This window comes from Pleurodeles waltl, chromosome 12 (genome assembly GCF_031143425.1).
Source record: "Pleurodeles waltl isolate 20211129_DDA chromosome 12, aPleWal1.hap1.20221129, whole genome shotgun sequence".
In the NCBI taxonomy this organism is placed as follows: Eukaryota; Metazoa; Chordata; class Amphibia; order Caudata; family Salamandridae; genus Pleurodeles; species Pleurodeles waltl.
In genome coordinates, this window is record NC_090451.1 from 649,052,397 (window position 1) to 649,076,122 (window position 23,726).

Consider the following 23,726-nt stretch of genomic DNA (forward strand, 5'->3'; position numbering starts at 1 on the left):
CGAAAATTAAAGAATAAAAGGTGCTTAGTTTAAGCACTATGTCAACACTTTGTGCAATTAAAAAAGGATTATGGGCACAGAGCTTTTATCTCTCAAAAAAGAGGCTGTACAGTTAGAAAAAAATGAAATCATTGCACCACTTATGAGACTCAACCACGGGGAACAAATACATGGTTCATAAAACAATGGCCTTTGTTATCCATGGAGCATTAACATGAGTCTCAACAGTAAAGACTAAATAAAACTCTGTACTGTTTTCAGCGCCTTTGAATGAACTTTACTTCCAGTTAAAAAAATGAATCATGTTATATTCCCTCTCTCTCAAAATCTAAACAAAAACTTAATAGGGTTATGATGAAAACAGCTACATAACAGGCAAGGCATGAAACAAACACACAATGCTACAAACGTAAACAGGCTGAAATAAAAAACGATGTGTTGCTTCAGTCTCTAGAGGAGAAGCCAGCTTATTAAGTAGCGCTTGTTCTAAAAGTACATTAAAAAAATCTAGCCTCTCGTTAATAACCTCGGCATATTTTACTTCTTAGTATAGCCTGCTCGAATCCAATAACATACTGCTCCCTGTTAAATAGTTGGCTGATAGAATATGTCATAAAAAGAGTAAAAACTTGTTTATTCCTTTTTTGTTAGCAAACAATTGAGTGATTCACAAAAGTAAACTTACTCTTTTGTGCAAGTTCACTCTTTTTTGGTATTCACAAACTCCGATTTAATGGCAACTTTACGACAGCAGAGACTCTGCAGTTGGGAAAAGAACTCCGCACAGGCCAATCTTTTATGTTCAGAGTTCTCCGTCGCAGCGTAAAGTTGCTATTAAAACAGAATTTGTGAATATCGAAAAACAAGACACAAAAGTGTAAGTTTACCTTTGCAAATTTGTAGCAAAATGTGTCAAAATGTGTGTACTACTTTACTATTTGGATTTTTTTGTATCGCCCAATCAAACGCAGGGACTGCTTATACCTGAGCTGACAAAGACGTACTTACGTTCTTTTAGCACTTTTCGAACCCGAATCTTCAGCTCTTGGGGCAACCGCTTCCAATCTGCGTAGAGAAATAGATTTTCAGATTTTACTTTGAGAAATGTGGCATAGTGGGTCCTGTCTGCCTTGTGGTTAGTGTTTTATATTTATTTCTACAGAAAGTTCACTATTTCCTTAATGGCTGCAAAGCGCTCTGCAATAAAAAGAACTGTGAATTTGACATCTTATATTATTCGATTACAGTACGCATTACACACAGTAATGTATGTATTTTTCTTATTTTTAATTTGAGGAATTTGTAGAGGAATCATTTGGCCAGAAACCCAGCGTGTCCAAGTAAGAGTTGTGAAAATAATAATAATAATAAAAACACATATGTAATTTTAATTTACAAATCACCAAAAGCTAAAGAAATTGAAGAACTGGTACAGGTAAAATAATAAGAACAACATGAAGAAGCATGGTAAGTCTGTAGGCAAACTAACAATGCAGTGTGTTGCTGGCTTAAAATGGCACAGAGCAGCTATGCCTTCTCAGATGCCCCCTTACTGATGCCGTAAGTCACAGAACCAGGGTGACATCCTTGATGAACCTACCAGGGTTCCAGTCTATTGCGTTGTCGATGGGTCCAGAGGTCTGATATTTATCCGAGTAACGCTCCACGTCTAAGGAGGGATAAAAATACTATTAAGGCTCAAAAAATAGCTTCCCACCTACACTATCTTCAAGAAAACAAATATTGGTTCTGCAGACAAGTGACGATACAGAGACAACCCAAGACAGGTTCACGGGAGCCAAAGAGTGACCGAGTGCGTCAGAATGCATCTACTGCTTAGTTACTATAACCTGTAAAGCTGGGGCACTAGTAAAAATAGAAGACAGACAACCATAAAGTTTCCTTTTTTGCTTTTACCCCTAAAATTTCTTCCAGGCACTAGCATAAATACCAACACACAGACAAAGCATGTCAGTGTGCTGCTGATCTTTCTTGGGATTCCCAATCATTCAAGTACTACTAGAATTATTGTGTATTTATTTGAATTATATGATAATCACAGACACCCACCTGTCGGTACCTTGGTACTAGAGATAAGTACCTGACTGAAGAGTCGTGAGGATTTACATACATGCAGGCACCAACCTTATCACTTAGCAACCGAGAAATAGAAAAGTTTTGTGGTCACACCGTCTCTTTCCAGCGGATTTGCTGTGCCTTTGCTGTTCTCTCACCAGAACTGTTTGTCTATTCGAAATTCTTGCCTCTCTCGCACCTAAATTTGATGTAACATTGTGCCTCATCTACAAGCATCACAAGAGACCCATTTATGATTGCACCAGAACGCTTCTTTGTCCAATGTTTCTCTAGGAATTTGTCATCTAGTGCTACATTATTAATAATTCTGACTTTAACCGAGCAGCTGAACTCACTTGATCAGTAAAGCCTGCTTTATGATGTCACAGGAAACAACATTCCCCAACTGGGCCTGGTGGGTGCAATTTAGTAAACACAGGACACAAGGAGAAAAGCAGAGCTATGGTGCGTAAATAGTGATGAAACTATGATATTGTTTTCAGAGCAGCCTCCCGGTGCGTGGACGGAGTAAAGACAGGAGCGGAGATGTAAACACATGCATAGAGGCCGATTATTACATTTGGAAGTACCTTTTTTAGGTGCTGCAGGCTTCACAAAGTAAGGCAGGTTCTTCATAGCTCCTCTCAGCTCCTGCTTCAGGGCCAGCATATATTCAACCTCTTCCCCCATTTGCAGCGGGACAGGTTTGTAATCCAGGGGCTGTTAGAGTGGAAAACAGAAATCATTCCTGGACATCTTAACAGTGAATGGATGCATACCTTGCAAATGTACAGTGGCGATGCTGCAAATCCTAGCCACATTCACAGGCACGGGATCCCAGAGTCCCTGTGTAAATCATGGAGACCTCGTTGAAAAGGACAGAAGAATACAACAAAGTCTTGGACCTGTTCTTGACGCCTTAATAATGGAAAATCTAACACCATCTTGATATTGGGTCATTTTGTCGGAAAGCTTGATAATTACGCAGATCTAGAGACAATCTTCAATCGAGACTAAACATCTTTGGTATCAACTGGTGCTACCAAATTTGAGAAAGAAATCCTTTGTGAGACAAAGTTTTAGTAGGCGCAGTCTGCGTTTTTGAGAGTCAGTCTTAGAGTTTTTCCATTGCTCTATGCCCAGGTGCATCTGTGGCCATTCCAAACAGGTAATGGTGAGGGCTTTCTTGCTTTAAAAACCTTTCGCTTACACCAACTGCTTGACTAGCCCTCAAAGATATCAGGCAGATAAGGATTGGAGATCCAACTTTCCTTTAAAAGCAAAAGGAAGTAAGAGTCACACACCGCAGTTTACCCTTTAAAGCACAAACCAGTTTGCTTCTTCCAATTTTGATGCCGCCCTTCAATCGAGTATGAGTAGGGCCCAGAGCAATGTGAAGAACGGTCTGGGTCAAGACCAAAATTTGGAGTTTATGCACTTCTTCAGTCTTTGGACATCAGAATTAGGCACAGTGGCCTCACTTTTGAGAGGGCAGATTGTAAACCATTGAACTTTATGTATTTGTAGTGAGGAGCTGAAAAGGGAGGGGCACGTCTGTTTAGTCCACTCAATGGGAATGCTAGGACACACTGACAGCTTCCAATTTTAGTGATGTCTACATACAGAGTAGCTACTGCAGATAGCTTTTGTTATTCTAGTGACCGCCTGTCAGCTTTGTTACTGTACTCAAACATTTGTACTCGCCATGGGCCACTCGTCACTGAGACCCAGATATTTCATCTAACTGGCGGAGTTAGGCTCATCTGCATCCACCTTCCTGTCCAGCTGACATAAGGCGAAAGAGTCCCTTCCCTTCATGCACTACTGTTCTGAAGAGTGCGCAGTCCAAGCACTTTGGGGGACGGCGCCTCACTCATTCTTTCTCCCTGATCCCTCCTTCTTCTCCCGCTCCCATCACTTAGAAATGGCCACAGGCTGCATTAACTGCTTTACAAACACCCGAAATCAAATTTGAACGGACAAACATACAATAACAAGGGCATACTGTTACTCCATGGAATGAACATCTGCATAAACAAAAAACAATTGTATAATTTCAGATAACATCACATTTACATGAATTACCTAAATATTTAAGCATGTCCATTTAGGAATAATACATTTTTAAGCACTTCACTAAGAAAATATACATGTTCATATTAAACTAGCGTTGCCGTATGATATTTAAATCTGCACTGTAAGTCACAGTCATCCACTTCACAACAAAGTGTCCAAATGGAGTTAAGTGTACAAATGGTGTAGGCTACAACACTTCACTTATGGTGTCTGAGTAATCACACGCCTACTAGAGTAGTCATAATCCTATCCTCATCCTGGATGCTGATCAGTTTTCCAACCCAAAGCGCAACACCAAGCATTATTTAGGAAGGTCTAAGAAATGTGTATAGTGGCAAAGCAGTATTTTATTAAGCATGTTAAATTAAGTAATTTTGTGCTTTTGAAACTCATTCTTTTTAGGTGTACCCTGCAACATTTGTAACCACAACATCAAGTGAAACCTTTTATCTAACAAATATAACACGTCTGTTATACAACACTTGCATAGTGGATTTTACAGTTTTCTAGAACAGCAAATTGCAAGATTTTCTATTAGTCAACTTCGTGATACTCATTTTATCCACATGAGGGGGCTGTAAAGATGAAGTCAACCTGATAAAATACATCCCTGTACCCTTCACGTGAAATGTAATTAACTGCGTAAAGCACATTATACTGTGCCTTGAATGCCGCTATGGATGAAACATTCTTTATTTAACCCAAAGTACAGATTTGAAATTTCTTTTGTTCGGAGTACATTTCACTTAGTTTAACAATAGACTTTGTAGTAAAAATGCCACCTACAGCCCTAAGAAAATAAAACCACCACATTTTAGATGTGTAATTAGATACGCCACTTTCTTTACTTTTTTGGCAGTCAAAATCTTTTGCAGGATGTCTGTGTTTGATAAAGATCTGATAGAAATTGTGATAAAAGCGTGCTTTCGTTGTTTGACTGCTGTGTATCAGGATGATGGTGGAATATGACAACAGAAGTGTTCATCATTGCTGACTTCACACTTACTCCCAAACACTTAGAATAATTGTAATTTTAATTGTATTTATATAGCCCTTACTACCCCTGACGAGGCATCGAAACGCTTTTCTGCGAGTAGCACGCTACTCCAAAACCCAAGAAGAATTAGTGGTGGATTAGTTTAGGGAAATGTGAGTACTGTATTAGAATTAGTATGAATTAATTTGAGCGGAGGATATGTGAGTTTGTTAGTTGGATTGACCAGAGGAATGGAGGGATAGAGGAGGGGAAAATCTGGAAATGTTAATTGGGAGTTTATAGTAATAGGATGAGCAACGCATAGTGTTGCAGGTTACTATGCACATGAAGAGTTCAGACAGACAACGAAGACTGCAGGGCTACGGAAAGCATTGAAAAAATGTAACAGAGGTAGGTCCAGTTGGGATTACCATTGGGTGGATCCTAGTGCGCCTCTGAAAGGCCCGGCACACCTGGCCTACCGGCTTCGGCCACAGAGGAATGAAATGTGTTTTCTTTTAATTAGATTTTTGCATTATCACTGTTATACTCACTGGAAACAAGGGTGGGGGCTGCAAGGTTGGGGGTGGCAAAGCATCTCCTTTGCCGATTCCAACTACTTCCACGTTAAAAGTCATCTGGCCACGTCCTCTTCCTCTGCCTGCCATGTTCAACACTCCTAAAAGATACTTCTATTGGTCTATTGGATCTACGACTCCCACACGCAGGACAACAGGGTCTAAAACTAAGAAAGGAAATAAAAATACAGTAAATAATATTAACACTGTTCTTTTGATTCCAAAACACTTTGCAGTTATCCAGCCAATTAACTTATATATAACTAATGGGGGATGGCAACAGACAAAATCAGATCATTCAGTCATTTAAAACAGGCCTAACAGTGAGAACGTCAGGTGTCTAGAAGGCAAGCGGGCATTTCAAATGCTGGCAATCAACTTGACAACCGTGAAGTATTGCTTTGGTGGCCATAAGTACACCCAGTTCACCGTAGCCACTGAAATCAATGATACGGCAACCTGGTTTGGAAATGTGGCTGTTATCGACAGGAGAATGGATTCGGATAAGGTTACTTTCTCGCCTGCTGCTTAGCACCATCTTTACTACGTCGATCTTTGCTTTGATCCATTTTATGCACGGAGAAACAAAAACCAATTGTTCTAAGTGTTACAAACTGACCTAAAAGAATTCTCCAAAATGTAAGTACATCATACTCATCAAGAGGGATGGGGAAGGCAAGGTCTGCCTCTTTTTAGACAGGTGCTGGGAACAACCAAGAGGAGCTGTCAATATGGTACCAGTCATACGAAACTGAAGGCTTCTGGTGTCAGAGCAAGCAGTTTCTGTAAGAGGTGGCCAAGCAGCAAACGCAGTTGCCAGTCAAGACTAGAAAGAGTCTAGTTCATTGGCATAAGCGCCAACCATGCTGATGAGAATACGCGGTACAGGTAAAAGTGAAGTACATTGCACGCTGTTGTAGTTGAGGACATATGTAAAGTTTAATGGTGACCCAAGAGCTTCTAAACACGATCCAACCACTGAAAGAGAATAAGCCTAAAGTCAAGATATGAGATGCTAATGATATTTAATTAAAAGGATACACTCATCAAAAGTTCTCTAGTTATCTAATACATCTCTCAACATGTACCACGAGCACAAAGCAACCCTATGAGCGATATAAATTAACTTTTAGAGAGTCACTCGAGGCTAATGTTAGGAACTTCAGGGCAGATTTTTTTCCCAGTAAATGTATGGCCTGGCAGTAAAAGCCACCTCCCACACAGGAACAGACTCAGAGAGGTGTCAATGAGACAATTACATGATCAATCTCCAGGGGCAGAGTTCCCTATATAACAGACTCATTTGGCAAGCTGATATTTATAGTCTGCCCTTTGCATGCAAGTTACCCCAAAATGATCTACTGCGCGTATAGCGGAAAATGGAGATGATATCATGTGTGGTACTGTCGTTGATGGTAACATCCGGCAAATGCAATGCTGCCCCGTATTATATGAAAAAAAGACAGTCAACCATCCCCATTTTAATATTATAATTTTTTTCAGCCTCTTGGTGTCTCTATTGGAACGTGCCGACACCCTCTAACGAAACTGTTTTTATTTCAATTAACTAATTTGACTCCTGAAAGGAAAGGTATATATCAATAGAAAAAGATCCTTGGAATAATGTAGGTATAATAAACACGGAAGTGTGATGCTTCTGGTTTTAAAAAAGGATTGGAACTGGTCTTAGTGGTGAAAGATATTGTTGATCCGTAACTATTCTTATACACTAGACCACGTCCCACATATATAATAGGAAGATGTCAGTCTGGAATAATGCTAATTTTGCTTCAAAGTAGAATTTTCTAGAATATAAAAAAGTGGGATGGGGCACGAAATGTGAAGGATACATAGAAGCATTGAAGTATTTCACAGAACACATCCTAAATGGACATCAAAATATTTAACATTTTATTTTCTCCATAATGCCTCAAATTCTCTTTTGGAACACCTGTCTTACAGCAGCTGAAAATGATTACATCGTTTTTTTTCAATTCAAATAGTACTAACATGTAGCAAAAATACAGCCCATTAAATAACAGATCAAAATAATTTCACAAAAAGTTCAACAACTTTTTAAGACAGTCTGTGAAAAAAAAATACATGAGAAGAGTAGTAATTTAGAAACATAGAAAAACACTAGGTGTTAAAGAGCTCTTTGCATGGTTGTGCTTTGGCAAGGCAATCTATAATTTGTTTATCCAAGATACTGTCCATAGGATTAGAATTAAAATTCCAGGACAAAGGAAGACGTTTTAGACTACAGAGGATACTGACTGCTGAATAGTATGGTAGACTGGTGATTCTCGACTTCACAATCGCCTGTGAAGAGTGCGCATAATGGGGGTCTCCACCAATTTAAAAATATTCAACATTCTACATTTTGACAAAACAAATTTCATAATAAACTTATTTAAAAACACAGAACACTTCTGACTGTACGCTTTTGAGCTAATGTTTTTGACTAATTGTTTTGTGATTGCTTTAATACAATTATACACACAGAACGGTGATCTTTGGGATAAAACTGTTTTGGTGTAAAAAAAATTGAGACATTTCAAGTTCTGAGGAATCATACACACTTACACTAAAGCAGAGTGCTGTATTCAATAAACTAAAAACTAAAAACAAGAATTTTGAAATGTACCATAACTTTGTTGAGGTTAAGATGTTTTCCCAAGAGTGCATGTCCACGCCAACTGCTTATGCCTCCATGACAAAAATAATCTAGTTGAATTGAAAACTGTTGCACCTTTCAGCAGGAAGCATTTTATTGTTATTTTGGGAGTTACAGAAAATGTTCACACAACAGTAAGATCTAACATTTGTTCCAGGTACTTGGATAACATTTAGAATGCTAAACATTGTTTCCATTTTTTTCTTCATTTTACTTTGGGCGAAGTCATATTTTATCCTCTAGTTATGTGGCCATTACACTTTTGCTTCTTTACAACGCCACTTCATATTTTGACATTAGTGGACACTGAAGCACTTTAAACTGCTTCCTGCATTCATACGGTTAGGTGCTTCTCCGAATGTAACATGTTTAATTTAAGCTCCCCACCAATTCAGGGAGTATCTTACCACTAATTTTTAACTTAAGTCAGAAATGACAAGTTGTTCACCGGCATACTGTGAAAATCCCCAGCAAAAATGAAGGCTTAACCAAAAATGATGTGCTGTACACTAAACATTCTGGATAACACTTGCACATAGCTCAAGAATCCCAGATTGTCTCATCAGAGTAGCCAAAGAATCTTATTCCCAGTAAGACACAAGGGCCCTAATTACGACCATGGGGGTCTTCAGACCGCCAGGGCTGTGGTGGCGGTCTGACCACCGCCAAATCGGTGGTCCGACCGCTTTGGCAGCGGTCAGACCGCCACAGTATGACCGTGGCGACTGGGCCTCGGTCCGACCGCCAGTTTCCCCTCCACTGGAGGGTCTGGCGGTGCTGGCGGTCCTAATCCACGAGGGCACAGGGCTCGAAAAATCATAAAAATGTTACTAGACCTGCAGGTCGAGTAATTTAAATAATCTACTCAACCTAACTGTAGTGTACTTGATCCGTAAACGGGTCTCAAATTGTATGATCCTAGGCAAATAGTTTACAGAGTCGCCTTTTTCTTAATTCTCATATATGATTGCACCTTCAAAAATGTGACCTCAGCATTTCTGCAGTACAAAAAAAAACTCTTTTGTTTGATTAAGTAGACTAAAGTTTACTACATGCATCATAAGAATCTAGCCAACATACCTATGAGGTATAGCCCACATAACCTAGGACTTCTTTTCATTTACTAACAACATTGCTATTAGGGCAGGAGTGTTTCTCAGTTTGTTTAAACACTCAATTTTAATAAATATATCACTAAACCTTAATCATAATGTGGTTACATATTGTCATCTACACAGGTAACTTTCCAAGAAATGTCCAAAAACCTTTCCACTAACTTGCAGCTTCACTGATAAAACTATAATTTGCACTACAACATGTAAAGTATTGTGATATGTTTTGTTCCTATTAAAATATTTTTTCATCACACAGAAATATAAAAAAACGGCTTTCACAACTACTGAAATATATTTTGAAATGTTTGCACAGTTGACTTAGTCATTTAAATGTTGTGTGTTAGGAAAAACTTGACACCTATATCCTTTTATTTTACATTCTAAGCAGCAGGTCACACAGTTCACCTTACAAAGTCCTGGAACTCTGCAGACAGAAGGAAAATTAATTGTAAGGAAAACTGACTTTTGACCTCTGTCTGTGAACCAAGAAAATGTGACATAAGAACAAGATTTAAAGGCATCTTTTATTGCCCATCCACTTTTCAACTAAACTGAACAGCTCTGCAGTGTCCACTTGCCCAGTAAGTATTAAACATAGCTCGACCTGATCAAATAAGGCTTGCCAATGCGAGTGGATTTGTATAGCCCTGGGGCAGCACTGCATGCAGCGCCGACCTGGGGATTACGACCCCCCTCTCTGCCTGGTTTTAAATGGTGGTTGCACCACCACGTAAAAGCTGGTGGAGACGGGGTTCAGGGGGCCCCCATGGACAGCCCCGTCACACTTTGCATTGCAGACAGTGAACAGCGTGACGGGTGCTGTTGCACCCTACGCACTGCAACATTGCCTTCGGCTCAATTATGAGCTGCCGTCAATGTTGTGGTCTGGTCCCCGCCCGTTTCTGCGTGCTGACCCAGTGGGGAACTCCTAATGGGGCCCAGGGGAAGGCGGCCGTACTAGCGGCAACCTGACTGGGGGAGTATGGCCAGCAGCCTTTTCTACCCGTTAAACCCTTACTGACCCCCAAGGTCTTTTTTTATCAGATTGTTATTAGGAACATTCAACATTTTGAATTAGGGTTTTAACTATAAGAGATTAGGGGTCAATGATTACTTTTCCCGCCCTTCATTCTCTTTGCTACAGTACACAATTCTGAACCATTTATCCTCCCTGGGTCTTTTACTTACTCCTGATATAGAGGATGCTCCTGCTTAGTAGCAAGTTTCATATTAAACAAATACAATTATAGGCAAAAATGCATACATACAAACACTCACTTGGCCATGACATGAAATCTGACCCACCAATACTGGTATTAAGGTCGCATGAACTGGAGCTTCCTGAAGTTGGAATGCAAGTCCTGACTTTCATTAACTGTTCCAACAGCAGTCTTGACAACTCTGTATTGCAAAGCCCACTGCTAAATACCTGCAGAGCATTATCACCCACATCTTACAATGTGGTGCCTGGAAAATACTTTCCCTTACACACATGAAGCCCTTCAGGTTTTCACATGCACGCTTTGTCTCCAACACAAAAAAACAACTGCACCAAGTCCCACCTTGCTATCATAATTACTTTAGTTTTGAACCTAATTGATTGATACCTGGCACTATCGAAATCTGTCTAAGGGGGAACGGGGTGATGTGTTGTATAAGGGAGGGACTCCGGTTGCAAGCGAGGGAATCGGACTCAGAGTAAATCAACTACTGCTGTGCAATTTAGATATGCACTAAAACCAGAACAACCAACATTGCCTGCTGACCATAAAAATTTATTATGAAACACTGAACAAGAACACCCCTCTATTTTGTCATAGAAGATAGGACATTATCGCCAAAAACATCTGAAATACATTGGACCTCTACCAGTCTATAATGTTTAGCAAACATTGAAGAATCTGGAGAAGCACCGCACAGCAAATCTCCACAATTAAAGCTCCTTGCAGCTCCGCTACAGTAGAAGCCATACATCAGGTAAATCTACCCTGAACAGAGGAAGGGGGAACCTGACCCTGCACTCCTGAACCAGCGGAAGAGGCCATTCCAGAGCCCTCTGCATCTTCAACAACAAAGGATAGCATTTGGCTCACGACCACCAAGGAGCTACCAGAATTACCTCGGCCCTCAACTTCCAGACACTCACCAGAAAGGCCCAGATGAGAGGAAACAGAGGAAAGGCATACATCAGGCCCTATGGCCATCAAAATAACCGAGCATCTATTGACCAAGGCTGCATCTCCCTCTCCCTGGCACAGAACGTACAAACGTTGGCATTGCTTTGTGATGCAAATAGATCCACACTGGAAGAACACACCTCTGAGTCAAGACAGAAAATAGTCTCGGATCCAGAGAAAACTCCAGAGAGAGGGGAATGTTCCTACTGAGCAAATCTGCTGTTACACTGGAAGAGCCCTGAATGTGAATTGCCCTCAGACACAGAAGAGTACCCCGGGTAAAGGAAAACATATTGTGTGAAATCTTGCTCAGACTGCTGAAGCGAGTGTCCCTGTCTGTTCACATAGGCCTTGGGTGTGACACTGTCTGTTTTCACTAGAACCGCTCTCTCCTGTGACTGAGAACTGAACACAAAAAGAGCCCTTCTTGCTGCCTCGTATTCCCTCCAATTCCAGGAATGGCTTGCGTTGGTGGGAAGTCAATATCCTTGTGCCTGCAAGGCGTCTCCCCCAGATGCCTCATTTCGACAAACTGGTGTCTGTTGTAAGCACATCAAGATCTGAAGGATCTAGCTTCCCCCATGCAATAGGTTGTCTGAGTTTAATCACCATGCCAGTTCCTCTTTCACCTTCCCGGAGAGTAGCATTGTACCTGCCAAATCCTGTGACCTTGGATCCCAATTTAGAAGTACCCAAGCAACCAATTTGTGAAGATGGAAACAAGCCCCTGGAACCAAGAAGATCTTAGAAACCATGACTCCCTGGACCCTGAGCCAAAATTCCACCCTGAGGAGGTTGTGTTTAAAAAAACTCAAGATATGACGCTAAGCTTGGACACCCTTCCTGCTGGAAGACAAACTCGACTCTGCAGAGGTAGGAACCGTGCCCAGTGAAGATGAGTCTTGAGAAGGACTTAAACAGGATTTTCCCAATTGATTAGGAACCCATGAGCACAAATATCATTTAGAACTAGGTTTGCATAGGATAACACGTTACTGATGAAGCCTGCACCAACCAGTTGTCCAGATAACAGTGCACAAAAATCCCTTTGGCATGCAGGAGTGCCACCAATGGAGCTTGGATTTTGGTGAACACCCTCAGGGATGATTTGAGCCTGAAAGGGAGAACCCAAAATCGATAGTGGGCGTCCTCCAGGGCAAACCACAAAAAACTATTTGAGGAGAGGACTTGACTGGGACATGGAAATACCCATCATGTAAATCTATAGATGCCAGACAATCTCCTGTTTTTATCTGAGGAATAATCGACTGCAGAGTCACCACCTGAAAATGAAGACTCTGAATCCAAGCAGCGACCCATTTCAAATCCAGCACTGGCCTGTAAGCCCCTGACACTTTCTTAACCAAAAACAGAAATGAATAAGCACCCTGCCCCTTTCCTCTTGAGGGACCGGAATGATTGCCTTTTTCCTGAGAAAAAGCTCTACCCCTTGCAGCAGGCCTGAAATTTTGGACCTCCTTTTGAGAGATGGGGCACCCTGACACCTGATCTCAGAGGAGTTCTCCAGAATTCCACTGCATAGCCGTTACTGACAATGTTGAGTACCCACTTGTCCATGACATCTTGTTGAAATGCCTCCACAAAATGAAGCAGCATCTCTCCTGAAGGAAACTCTCCTGTTGTTCCATAATTGTCAGTAGCACTTCTGCTCAGGACCCTTCTTTTTAAAATCCTTCTTTGGAGAGAAATGTCTTGACTGATATGTCTGTTTGCAAGTAGAAGATTCCTTGAACTCATTACGAGGAGAAGACTGGGAGCGCTTATCCCAAAACCTCTTATAGTATGATATGCCCTTATAAGGAAGAAAATTCATAACCCTCCTGGATTGCCACTGCCAACTGACCAAAGTCTTTAATAAAAGACTGAGCCATATATGCCACATACAGGCTAGCCTTCAGAGTCAGATTTTCCCCCACAAATGCCTTCTTCAACCCTACATTGATCTTTTTATCAGTAGAGTCAGTAGGTGTATAATCCACAAGGTTTACAATAGTATTACTGATTGGCATAGCCAAAATAGAGACCAGTTTAACGTTATGTGGAAGGGCCTCATCACCTTCCAGCATGTGTACAGTTTTTGCAAAAACCGTGGAACTGGCACCTTATCCACCCGTTTTCAAATATGACATAACCATGTCCTTAATTGCATCATGAAAAGGCATCCCCATGGCACAAGGCTTAGAGTACAGTGGAAATGAGGCCTCCTCCTAATTCTCCAGCGAAAAGGAGGAAACCCCAAATTCTGACGTACACGAGCTAAGATATCCCATATCTCTTCTCTCCTCAGATATTTTCCTGGTGACACAGAAGGACGCTCTGAAGAAGAGGAATCCCTTCCCTCATGACTACGAGAGGACCTGGCACTCTTTTTCTAATTGCTCGGGTCCATAGCTTTTGAAACTGCAGCCTCAATCATGTCTTGCACCTCAGATTGTGACAATAAAGAAGGCAAAGGTTCTGCAGCAGACCCGCTATCAAATGTCACTTCGCTGGAATCTGGCAGTTATCATCCAAGGAGGACGAGGAAGAAATGACATGTTTCCTCTTTGCAGCTCGTTTCCCTGATATTGTCACCATGAAACAATCCAAAAACAATACTCATCAGAAATCCTTTCCTAAAATGCCTTCTTTTGCCATGCATCCACTAATGCCCACATTAAGCACAAATCAATCAATGGAGGCAAAGATAATGTCCTCCAATCCTTACAATATATTTTTGGGGCCAGAAATTATAAATATTATGTCAAACTGGACCTTATCGCCATAATTGGGAAACTCTGCTCCCCTCTGATAGGCCACCATAAGTGCTCAGAACGAGCAAGCCTCTGCTGCCCCCCTGTTCTGCCTTGCTTCAGACTCAGGGGTATCGAAGCTAAAGAATGCGAAGAATGAAGCTCTCTTAGTCTGAGTAATGAATTTATTAAGGCACTTCCCAGGTCTCAAACACAAATATACGAAAATAATAACGTGAACACTTAATTTGAATGCAGCAACACATGTGCAGCTGCTAAAATTATTACAACAGTTGTATAATAAGAGAAAATGCAACATATCAACAATGAATACATCTATATCAAGTGAATATGTATATTTATACATGCACACAGTAAAGCTAGATAGCAAGAATTAAAAATGCATCACGATGGGGATCGAATCCTAAATCATCCTTGTTTGCCAACGTCAAGCTGTGGAACCCATGACAGCTGAGACAGGAGAAATTTCCCCAACTGGATTATTCTGAGCAATGCATCCACCCTCAGAAATTAATTCCTTCTGCCCCAGTGTTAATCTTCCCCACCTTATATATTTTAAACAAACTTAATAGGAAAGTTCTAATAACCCCCCTCTCTTTGGGTAAGTTGTGAAATTCAAGCGCTGGCTGTACTGGGTCAGTTTTGAAAAACAAGCACAGAGAATGGCCAGATCCCAAGGTGTATTTCCAAGACCGAGCCGCACCCTTCTCTGCCATAAACATTCTCATCCTTGTACACTCTTATCAACATTGCATCCCTATGTTGTGTTCCTTTCCCTGGTGAGAAAAGTGAAAACAAGTTAACAAGTTGAGCGTGGAAAAATATCTGCACCACCAACGTGACAGCATTTGAAGCTAAGCTGAGCACAAAATGGAGTCAGTGGTCAACATGGAATTGGTGGTTAAATACAGATAGCATTACACCCGCTAACCTGGAAACAGTGCCCCAGCTGCTACGAGACTACTGACCACATCCAGGCTTCCCATGCTGCCACCAGTCTCCACTGCCCCGCAGCAGAACACTCCCAGTCAATGCAGCTCATATTGCACAACAAAGACTCCTGGTCATCTTCCTGAGTCAATATGATGCCAAAAATCTAAAAAGAAATGCATTTCAAACAACATTGTAATTCCAAATGTCCTCCAATATCTACGGCGGTCAACAGTGAGGCCCCACTATGGCTGACAAAGTCTGGTAAGGAGACCACAACAAGAAAGGAGGTATGGCAGTGGGAGTGTTTTTTTTATTCTGCAAGACTACGTGGTATTGGTGTCTGGGGAGGCAGGAGGGCCTCAAACTCAATGCCTGCAAGCAAGGGAAGGACAAGGAGGTAATAAGCTTTACACAATGAGACACCAGCAACTCAATTTTTCACATAAAATCTAAAAAAAACAACTAAATGCAGAACACCTTTTTAACCAAGACACTACGTTTTACACAATAAAAGCCAAACCCATTGGCACTATCAGTGCTTGTTACTACTAGCAATGACCACAGGATTTTACCAAAGAAAAATCCATTGGTTTTACATTGTTCTTAGTAGCCAGTTTCTTAGGAATATTAGCTTCGCACCCCCTGACACTGAGAAGCTGGCTTCAAAATAATGCTCAGCCTGTTGTTCAGAAACATGCATTTTTACTATAGGCGCCCTTCTACCTCAAGTCAATTTCACCTAAACATAGTGTAATATAAACATGCATTATATTACTGTGTAGAAACCACAGCTCATCGTATAATCCAATGTACATATTCTTGTGACCCACCTTATCACATTCTGGTTTGAGGGACCCAATCTCACCCTGACCATACACAGCATAATGTACCAATTTGAGCACCTTATGTTTGAGATCTGGCTGGTACAGTAAAATATTCCCTGTGAAGACCTAATTTTAAACACAGAAAATAAAAATATACACTTAAAATTATTTTATCACTACAGAGCAACTCAATATCTTATGGTCCTGTTTTCTTTTTCTTTTCTCTTTTTTTGAGCAAACCCTATAATAACGGTGATACAGGTACATGAACCTGTCCCACCCTTCAACGCTGATGGCGCAGAATGATACTCTTTGCATCCCTTCAGAACCACCTTTGACTAATACTAAAACCAAATCCACTAAATCAAGAAAGTCTTGTTCCACCCTTTCAGCTTCTTTAATTCTCTTCATTTTTGTTACCTACCAATCAAAGACACAGGAAAAAATGACCAACGCTATCCACCATGTGAGCCACCTCCCAGCAGTACTGTACAGTGACCTCTCACTCACAACAGTGTTGTAAAGTGAGCTGCTGCCCAGAAGCAACTTGCACTCAAAACATTAGCAGTGCACTTCACTTGTAAGCTTCCTCATCCATTGATCTATTGACATGAGCTCCCTCCAAGCATTATTATGATTTCCCGCTTCAAGCACAGATCCTTAAGTGAGCTAGTATCCACCTGTGACAGTTCAGTGGCTTAATGACATTCTTGTGAAAAGAGTGAAAGATAAAACAGTTAAATAAATAAATTGAATGGAAGGTTGCTCTCAGTTGTGCTTTGTCATTAGCGATTCCGCTCTTGATAGGTGCTGCTTCAGATACGGAAACATCCACAGACAATTCTCCTTCACACATTGTCCTATCAGTGATATAGCCCTCAATGGTGTTATATGTCCCCAGTATTGTTACATTCTCACAGTAGTGCCATATCAGTGCTACAGCACTCCAAAAATGCCACTGCTTCAGGACCTTGCAGAAAGAGCTTTTCCAAGTCAGTGCTGCAAAAGACGGCTCCCTCTTTGATACTGTAATTGCTAAATAGACACCATGATTTTTCCCTATAAATACCCTACTATTGTTATTGGACTAGTGAGCTTCACCTGGAAGTACACCTTTGCACACCAGCCAACTCTCCTAATTTTGTATTACCCCTTAATCAAAACATTCCTTATTCAAGGCCATTGGAATTATGCAATTGTAAAGGGATTGTCGCACAAGTAAAGATTTGACATACAATTCATTATCTGCCAGAAAATCTGAAAATTGTAGCAAAAAAATTATTTCTTGCTCAAATGGTTCAAAAGTTACTAAAAATGCACCATCATTTGGTGCAGCACAGTGGAAGGCCTTTTTTCAAAGGCACCTTTCTGTTGCTTACTGCTATATTCTGTGTTAAACTGGTACTAATGAGGTGCAACCAATGCCCCGACAGTATTACCAAGTTTTTTTTTTTAATGATGAAATAATCAAGTAATAATATTACAAAATGTGCCACATTATGCCACATAATTTGCCTTTTCTTACCCCATAATTTACTCAACCCTGACACACAATTGTGCCTCCTCCTGTTGCATAATTCCGGAGCCCTGTTCATATTTCAAAAGTTGTTAGGGAAATTAATTTTCCCCTCCTGCTTTTAAATTTTGGCATGCATACTCTCGCTAGACAGATCCCCTTCACAAACACATCCTCAACTAGGGAGTTTCAGTCTGTAAAAAGTGTAAGTAGAAAAGCTTTGGTTTGTCACTGTGTTACAACCGGGGCACTGGAATCATGCAATTCTACGGCTGCAGCATCCTCAGAATAATTATGTATTTGCCCTAGAATCCATCATAAATTGCTACATAATATGCAGATTTTAGCAAAACGGGTTACTAGCTAAAAAATCAAATCTAACTGAAACTTAAGGGACATATGTTGTCACACATTGGAGGACCCATAACAAAGGTTAACTGGTCACCTTTAGTTGCATGTTATTGTTTTGGGGTTTAAACTGGTACTGGTGAACCCTAAACTTACACGTGTAAAAATGAGAAAATAATGCAGTAAATAAGCCGCATAATTTGGCTCTTTTTGTCGCATAGTTCAGTCAACCCTGCAACGTATTTGGTCCTCCCTGGTGACATACTTCCAGTGTCCCTTATTATAGCATACAAAATCAAAGTGGTTCCCATGATAACACAATGGATATTGTACACTTTTTGGCTAGTGATGTAAATGTTTTTGAAATTCTGAAAGCAACTAGTGGTAAGCTGATAACTGGGTCACAGAAAGGTGGACTTACTGTGTTATAAATGGAAAAGCCGAGGCAAACCCATCATGCAAGCCTGTACTCCCGTACCAAGGCGGAGGATCCCGAACTCAGGGTCATGGGGGAGTTAAAAAATAACAGAGCGACAGTCCGATTACCCGCTACTTCTTTCGGTATTCAACAAATTAAAATACGAATACAAAGTAATTAAAAAGAACGTTTAACATTGTGATCACAGTGTACACCGGCTGCAAGGCGGTAGTGGGAGGGATATTATGGTTGTATTTTCCAGTACGCCGTTCGATTGGTCAAAAAAGTGACTGTCCTTGCAAAACCACGCCCACCCGCACCCAAAGAAACCACCAATGCGCATGTGCAGCAAGAGAACGCCTCGATGCTCCGGAAGAAACCGCCTCCTGCGACGGAAATAAATAGGGCGCCACAGAGCGGTCCAGCCACTTATGAGCCGGTGTTGTGATACCGCAGTAGCGACGTATATAATGCTCGGGGCGTGTGGGTGGACTGAGGGAGAGTCAGACTGTGGGAATTTAGCGAGAATGAAATGAGGCGTAGAGAAGGTCGGGGAAGTTAAATTACGCGTTTCCGGCGGTTAGAGAAAACTAGGGGCAGTTGAAGGGGAAATGTCGGGGGCTGATGTTTCAACCGCTTAAATCAGGTCCAGGCCTGTCAGAAGTGGAGTGTAAGCAGTGAAAGGGGGCCTAGGGGTATGACTTTACGTTACAAACATCCGTGTTTCACTCCAGAGGGCAGTAGCTTCGCAATTCTGATAAACGCCGTGTATTTTTTTTGCTCAGCTGTATTATCTGTGGCTCCCCTCAACCAGGGGGCAGATCTAAAATACTGTTGCGTGTATTTAAAGTCGTTGTGTTGTTCGCCAAATCTCGAGAGTTAAGCAAGGTTTAAGTGGGCCGAGTCCCTCCGGGTCTCAGACGCGGTAGTAATTATGAACGCACATTCATTAGGGGTGGCTGTGGGGCCCTAGTATTCATCTACTTAAACGTTAATGACAAAAAATGATCGATTTTTGACCAAATAATGTAAACTATTTTTTGCAATCCAGGTCAGCGATTTGGTTTCTGTTTATATTCGCGTTTAACTTAATACTCAATTCCCTAATCGCGTTAGCAATTTCTTTGATGTTGTTTCTTTTTTTGGCATATTGCACTTCTGTTGTGCATACTTTAAACTGAGTTGCCTCCATGTATTTATAACCGGCCACGACTAAGCGCTCTGGAGTCAAGTCTGAGGACATTGTGAGCTTCTCACAGGGCCTGCCACTGGTTCAGAAAGGTGTTCAGAATACAAGTTCAATCCTAGGCCTCTCTGCAGAGTGCACAGTGGAATGGTTACAATTGTGATCCTGTACACATGTCTGCACAGGAGGTACACAGTTGTTAAAACATTTACAAGACAAAAGTAAAAGAAACTGGTACTGTAGGAGAGTTGGTGTGTTTGTGGGTTGTGAAGTGAGGAGATGCAAGGATGTGCATGTAGGAGAAAGTGAAAAGAAGCTCCTGAAAAGGAAAAATGAGTATGACATGCAGATGGTGGAGCTGTGGAGAGAAAACAGCTGTACATGTCTAACAGAGAGAAGGCCGAACAGAAGTGATTGAGACACACTAGATTACTACCCCTTCCACAGGCCTCAGTAATGTCAGTCTCACAATTTCAGAAGTGGAATTTTCAATATTAAATATATTAAACAAAATCAAATCATTGTTGTTACTCATTTATTTTCAACAGCCATTGGCAAAGCCAACAGTCCTGGCTGGTTTTAAGTGTAGCTCAGTTGTTGTGTTATATACTTGAATGCAGTAACAGAAAGCACAGTGAGGTTTCCAAAATACCTGTTGGGTGGCACACTATGGAAATCACAGGAATTTAGTTTACACTTTTAAGATACACCCTTTATTAAATGAGCCACTCCACTTAAAGCCAGATATACTATATGTCTTGAACTTGAACAGAGAGATGCTCAGAGGCTTGCACCCTTACCAAGAGTCAAATACTACCCAATTTTTTATTTGAAGAGCCTGCAAAGGCCGGGTCGTGATAACTGCATGTATTCTTTTCTAACATTACTTTTCTTTCTTAATTTACTTTATCAGTCAGGGGTCATTTACACAGTTCTAGAATTTTAAAGTGCTTTCTATTTTTGTTTGCTGTTTTGAAGTATGTGCAGATAAAGTGTAAAAATACCAACTTTAGGGGATTTAGCTTATTTTTGTACAACCCAGATGGTGCCAGAGACAAACCCAGCAGGTGGCAACCCTAGCTCCAGAGCTGTACAAACTATTGCAAAGATATTGCTGGAAAGGTTCAATTTTTCTACTAGTGCTTTACTCTGTTTTGTATCAAGGGGGGGAGGGGTTACTTGGCTGTAACTTGAATAGATCGGTGCAAGCGCTCTTAGTTTTTGATGTAAAAGCTTGATATACTAAGCAGGGGCGTAAAACATATCTATTTGTCCATGGGACAGGTTGCTTCTTAAATCTACTTGCCCCTTTGGTGCTTTGTAGTGCAGCAACAAATTATGGCAGCAATCCCATTACGTAAGAGCTCTGATTATCCCAGGGCTACTGCTATAGTAGGGCTTGAATACTTGCAATTTCAACTCCTTCTATAGCAATTTCCTTATTTTGCCACCTTTCTGCAGTTCTACGTTCTGGGGCTGAAGCAAGCAGTAAGCAATAGTTACTGTGAGTGATTGCATTCTGCTCTTCCACAAGGAGCATATTGGCACATAAGTTAGTTTTGTTCTGTGCCAGGAACTACTGTGGCAATTAGTGGTGTAACAAAACTAGAGGGCCCCCCCTGCAAAGAACATGGAGGCCCCCCACCCCCTCCAGACTTACTCAGGGCAGGTGCTGTGCTGAGGGTGCCCCCCTGTAGGGGGGGGGCTCTGTTATGCTACTGGTGGCAATGTGTGCTTTTTGAGACCAAAAACAGTTTTTTTTTATTTTTTTTATGCCAGTGTGGGTTACAATGGTGAGGGCCTGGCAGCTCCCACAACAACAAAGTATTACAAAAGTCATGTCAAAACAAGACACGCATTCACAAAACTAAAAGTATCACAAATAATGTTGATCGGTTGCTTTGCCAGTACATGTTTATTTTCATGCTTCCTATAATCTTGCTGAAGACGGTTTCACTGATTTTCCATTAGGAATATTTTTTGGAAATACTAGCATGCATCAAAACATTTAATAAATGCCGCTTCAAAGAAATAGCACATAAAACTTTATAGTTTACAAAACGTTTTTTTCCTACTTGCATTTTTTTCGGAACATTTTATTTTGAAAACAAAGAATCATCACTCGTGCTTACAAGCTTCTGCAAACATTTGCATCTAATCAGAGGGCATTCTGGGAGCATTATACATAGGCTTATAATGTTAAACGTTTCAAACAAGTGTGTACACTTTAATTTTTTTACTGGAACTACTCTCAGTAGTGCAGTGTGACCTTAATACGCTTATTTACAGCGCTCACCTAAATAAAGAAGGCTTTTCATTAATCAATCATAAATACAAGTTCGAACAGCATTAACATATTGACTCTCATATTACCTCAACTGCAGACGGTTCCCTTCTCTGTAAACTGGCAACCAAAGGGTTTGTGCTGGAAGGGGTTGGGCCTACTTGTCCCATGTTCAAAATAAACAATAACACTAGTTGCCCCTGACCCCAAACAATATGACCTGGGTTTGGCAATAGGAATTCCACATCCCTGCTAAGATAGCAAGAATCAATAGGAAAATGTTTTGCATGTGCACTGTACTGCACAGCACAGGTAGGAGTGGAATGTTTATGAATTTGATAGACAGACATTGTACCGGAAGGAAACACTTTCAGTACTAATCCATGCTAGATATCGTATACAAACCTCTGCACCATGGTGCAAAGTATGTGCCTAGTGCTAAGCAGCCTGTTTGAGTGCCAGGGCGGGGGTAGTGAGCAGCAGCCCCTTTTAGGTCTCACCTTGCAGACAGCACATGCTGTCTGGTTGTGAATACCCATTGTGAAATTACAGTGGGCTTAGAACTAGCCAGCTTTTACCATTGGATGCCTCTATTGTCATTCTCAGTACCTTGCTTTTCATTTGTTGTCTTGTGTGGGCTTGCCTTCCTCTGCTGAGTTTGTGCTTCCATTGGAGCATAGCCTCTTTACTTTTGTCCTTCCTCTGCATACTTTTTGTGAACTTCATTTTTCTTTTTTGTTTAGTACTTCATGGGAGTGCATGTGTTTTCTAGCTGTCACCTTTGTGTACTTTTCTTCTCTGTCTCTGGCAAGGTCTTTGTTGCTCTTGAAGCTGTCTTGTCCCCTTCCATGTTCCGCTCGCTCTTGTGTGCCTTTTCCACTGCATTGCTTTCCCCCCTTGTGTGCTTTGTCTTAGACTGCTGCTTTTCCTGCCTCCCTTCCACCACCCAAATGCTGCCCACTCCTTCCTTCACTCTCCCTGTTGCTCCCACTCCCCCATTTATTTCAATTATTTTTTTCCTCAGATAACAGGGCATCAAATTGCTGCTGCCAACTCTGTCTTAAAAGTGCTCTATTTTTTATTTATTTTTCTCCCGACCTATTTTGGATTGATAAATAAGGCACATACATCATTTTACAGTTGTACATGCACAATAGCGCAGACAGGCCCATAAAAATAACACAGGTGCTCAGCGCATTGTCTTTGTCTTTTTCTTTTACTTCTTTTTTTTTTTTCACCATGCACACAGCATATTGTTGATGTTGTACAGCATGGCAAAAAGGCACTGGCAAAGTCAATAGGTTCCAAAAGTCAAAGATTTTTCTCTTCTTTTGCCTCCTTGCACAACACAGCAACTTTGGTGTTGCACTAAAATGTATTAAATATAGCTCCTATAATGTATGGGTAATATGACTGGGCATAGTAATGTTTCTAGAATTTGTGAGATCCTGTGCCTGGGAAAACAAAAAATAGTTTTTTTAGTACATACTTGTCTGCAAATGTGCAAACATGCATCCTAGAGGCACTCAGTTGGAGGAGAGTGGGGAATGTGAAAAGATCTGATTTATTACATGCTTTTGTACACTGTAAGTAGAGGTGCCCGGGTTTTAACAGATGGGAAGCTTCAGTGCTCTGTTGAGGGAATGTGCCTTTTGTCTGGATGAGGGAACCAGGTGGTACTTCGGTTTAAGTACCCTGTCCATACCCTACAGTCTTCTGTACAAGTATGAATGAACTTTAGAAATGCACACTTGCAGTGCTGTCTTTT

At 41.0% G+C, this 23,726-nt stretch overlaps 1 protein-coding gene across 1 annotated transcript in view; it reads right to left on the reverse strand.

Annotated features, from left to right (window-relative positions):
- Positions 1-18,735, reverse strand: part of POLR3GL (RNA polymerase III subunit GL) — a 36,065-nt gene extending 17,330 nt beyond the window's left edge. The window contains exons 1-5 of the mRNA XM_069218248.1: positions 18,492-18,735; positions 5,683-5,873; positions 2,667-2,796; positions 1,601-1,669; positions 1,009-1,065 (exon numbers count right to left, since the gene is read on the reverse strand). Coding sequence (XP_069074349.1) covers positions 1,009-1,065; positions 1,601-1,669; positions 2,667-2,796; positions 5,683-5,796 — 370 coding nt within the window. The 5' untranslated portion in view covers positions 5,797-5,873; positions 18,492-18,735. The remainder of the gene's footprint in view (positions 1-1,008; positions 1,066-1,600; positions 1,670-2,666; positions 2,797-5,682; positions 5,874-18,491) is intronic.
- Between the last annotated feature and the right edge of the window lie 4,991 nt (positions 18,736-23,726).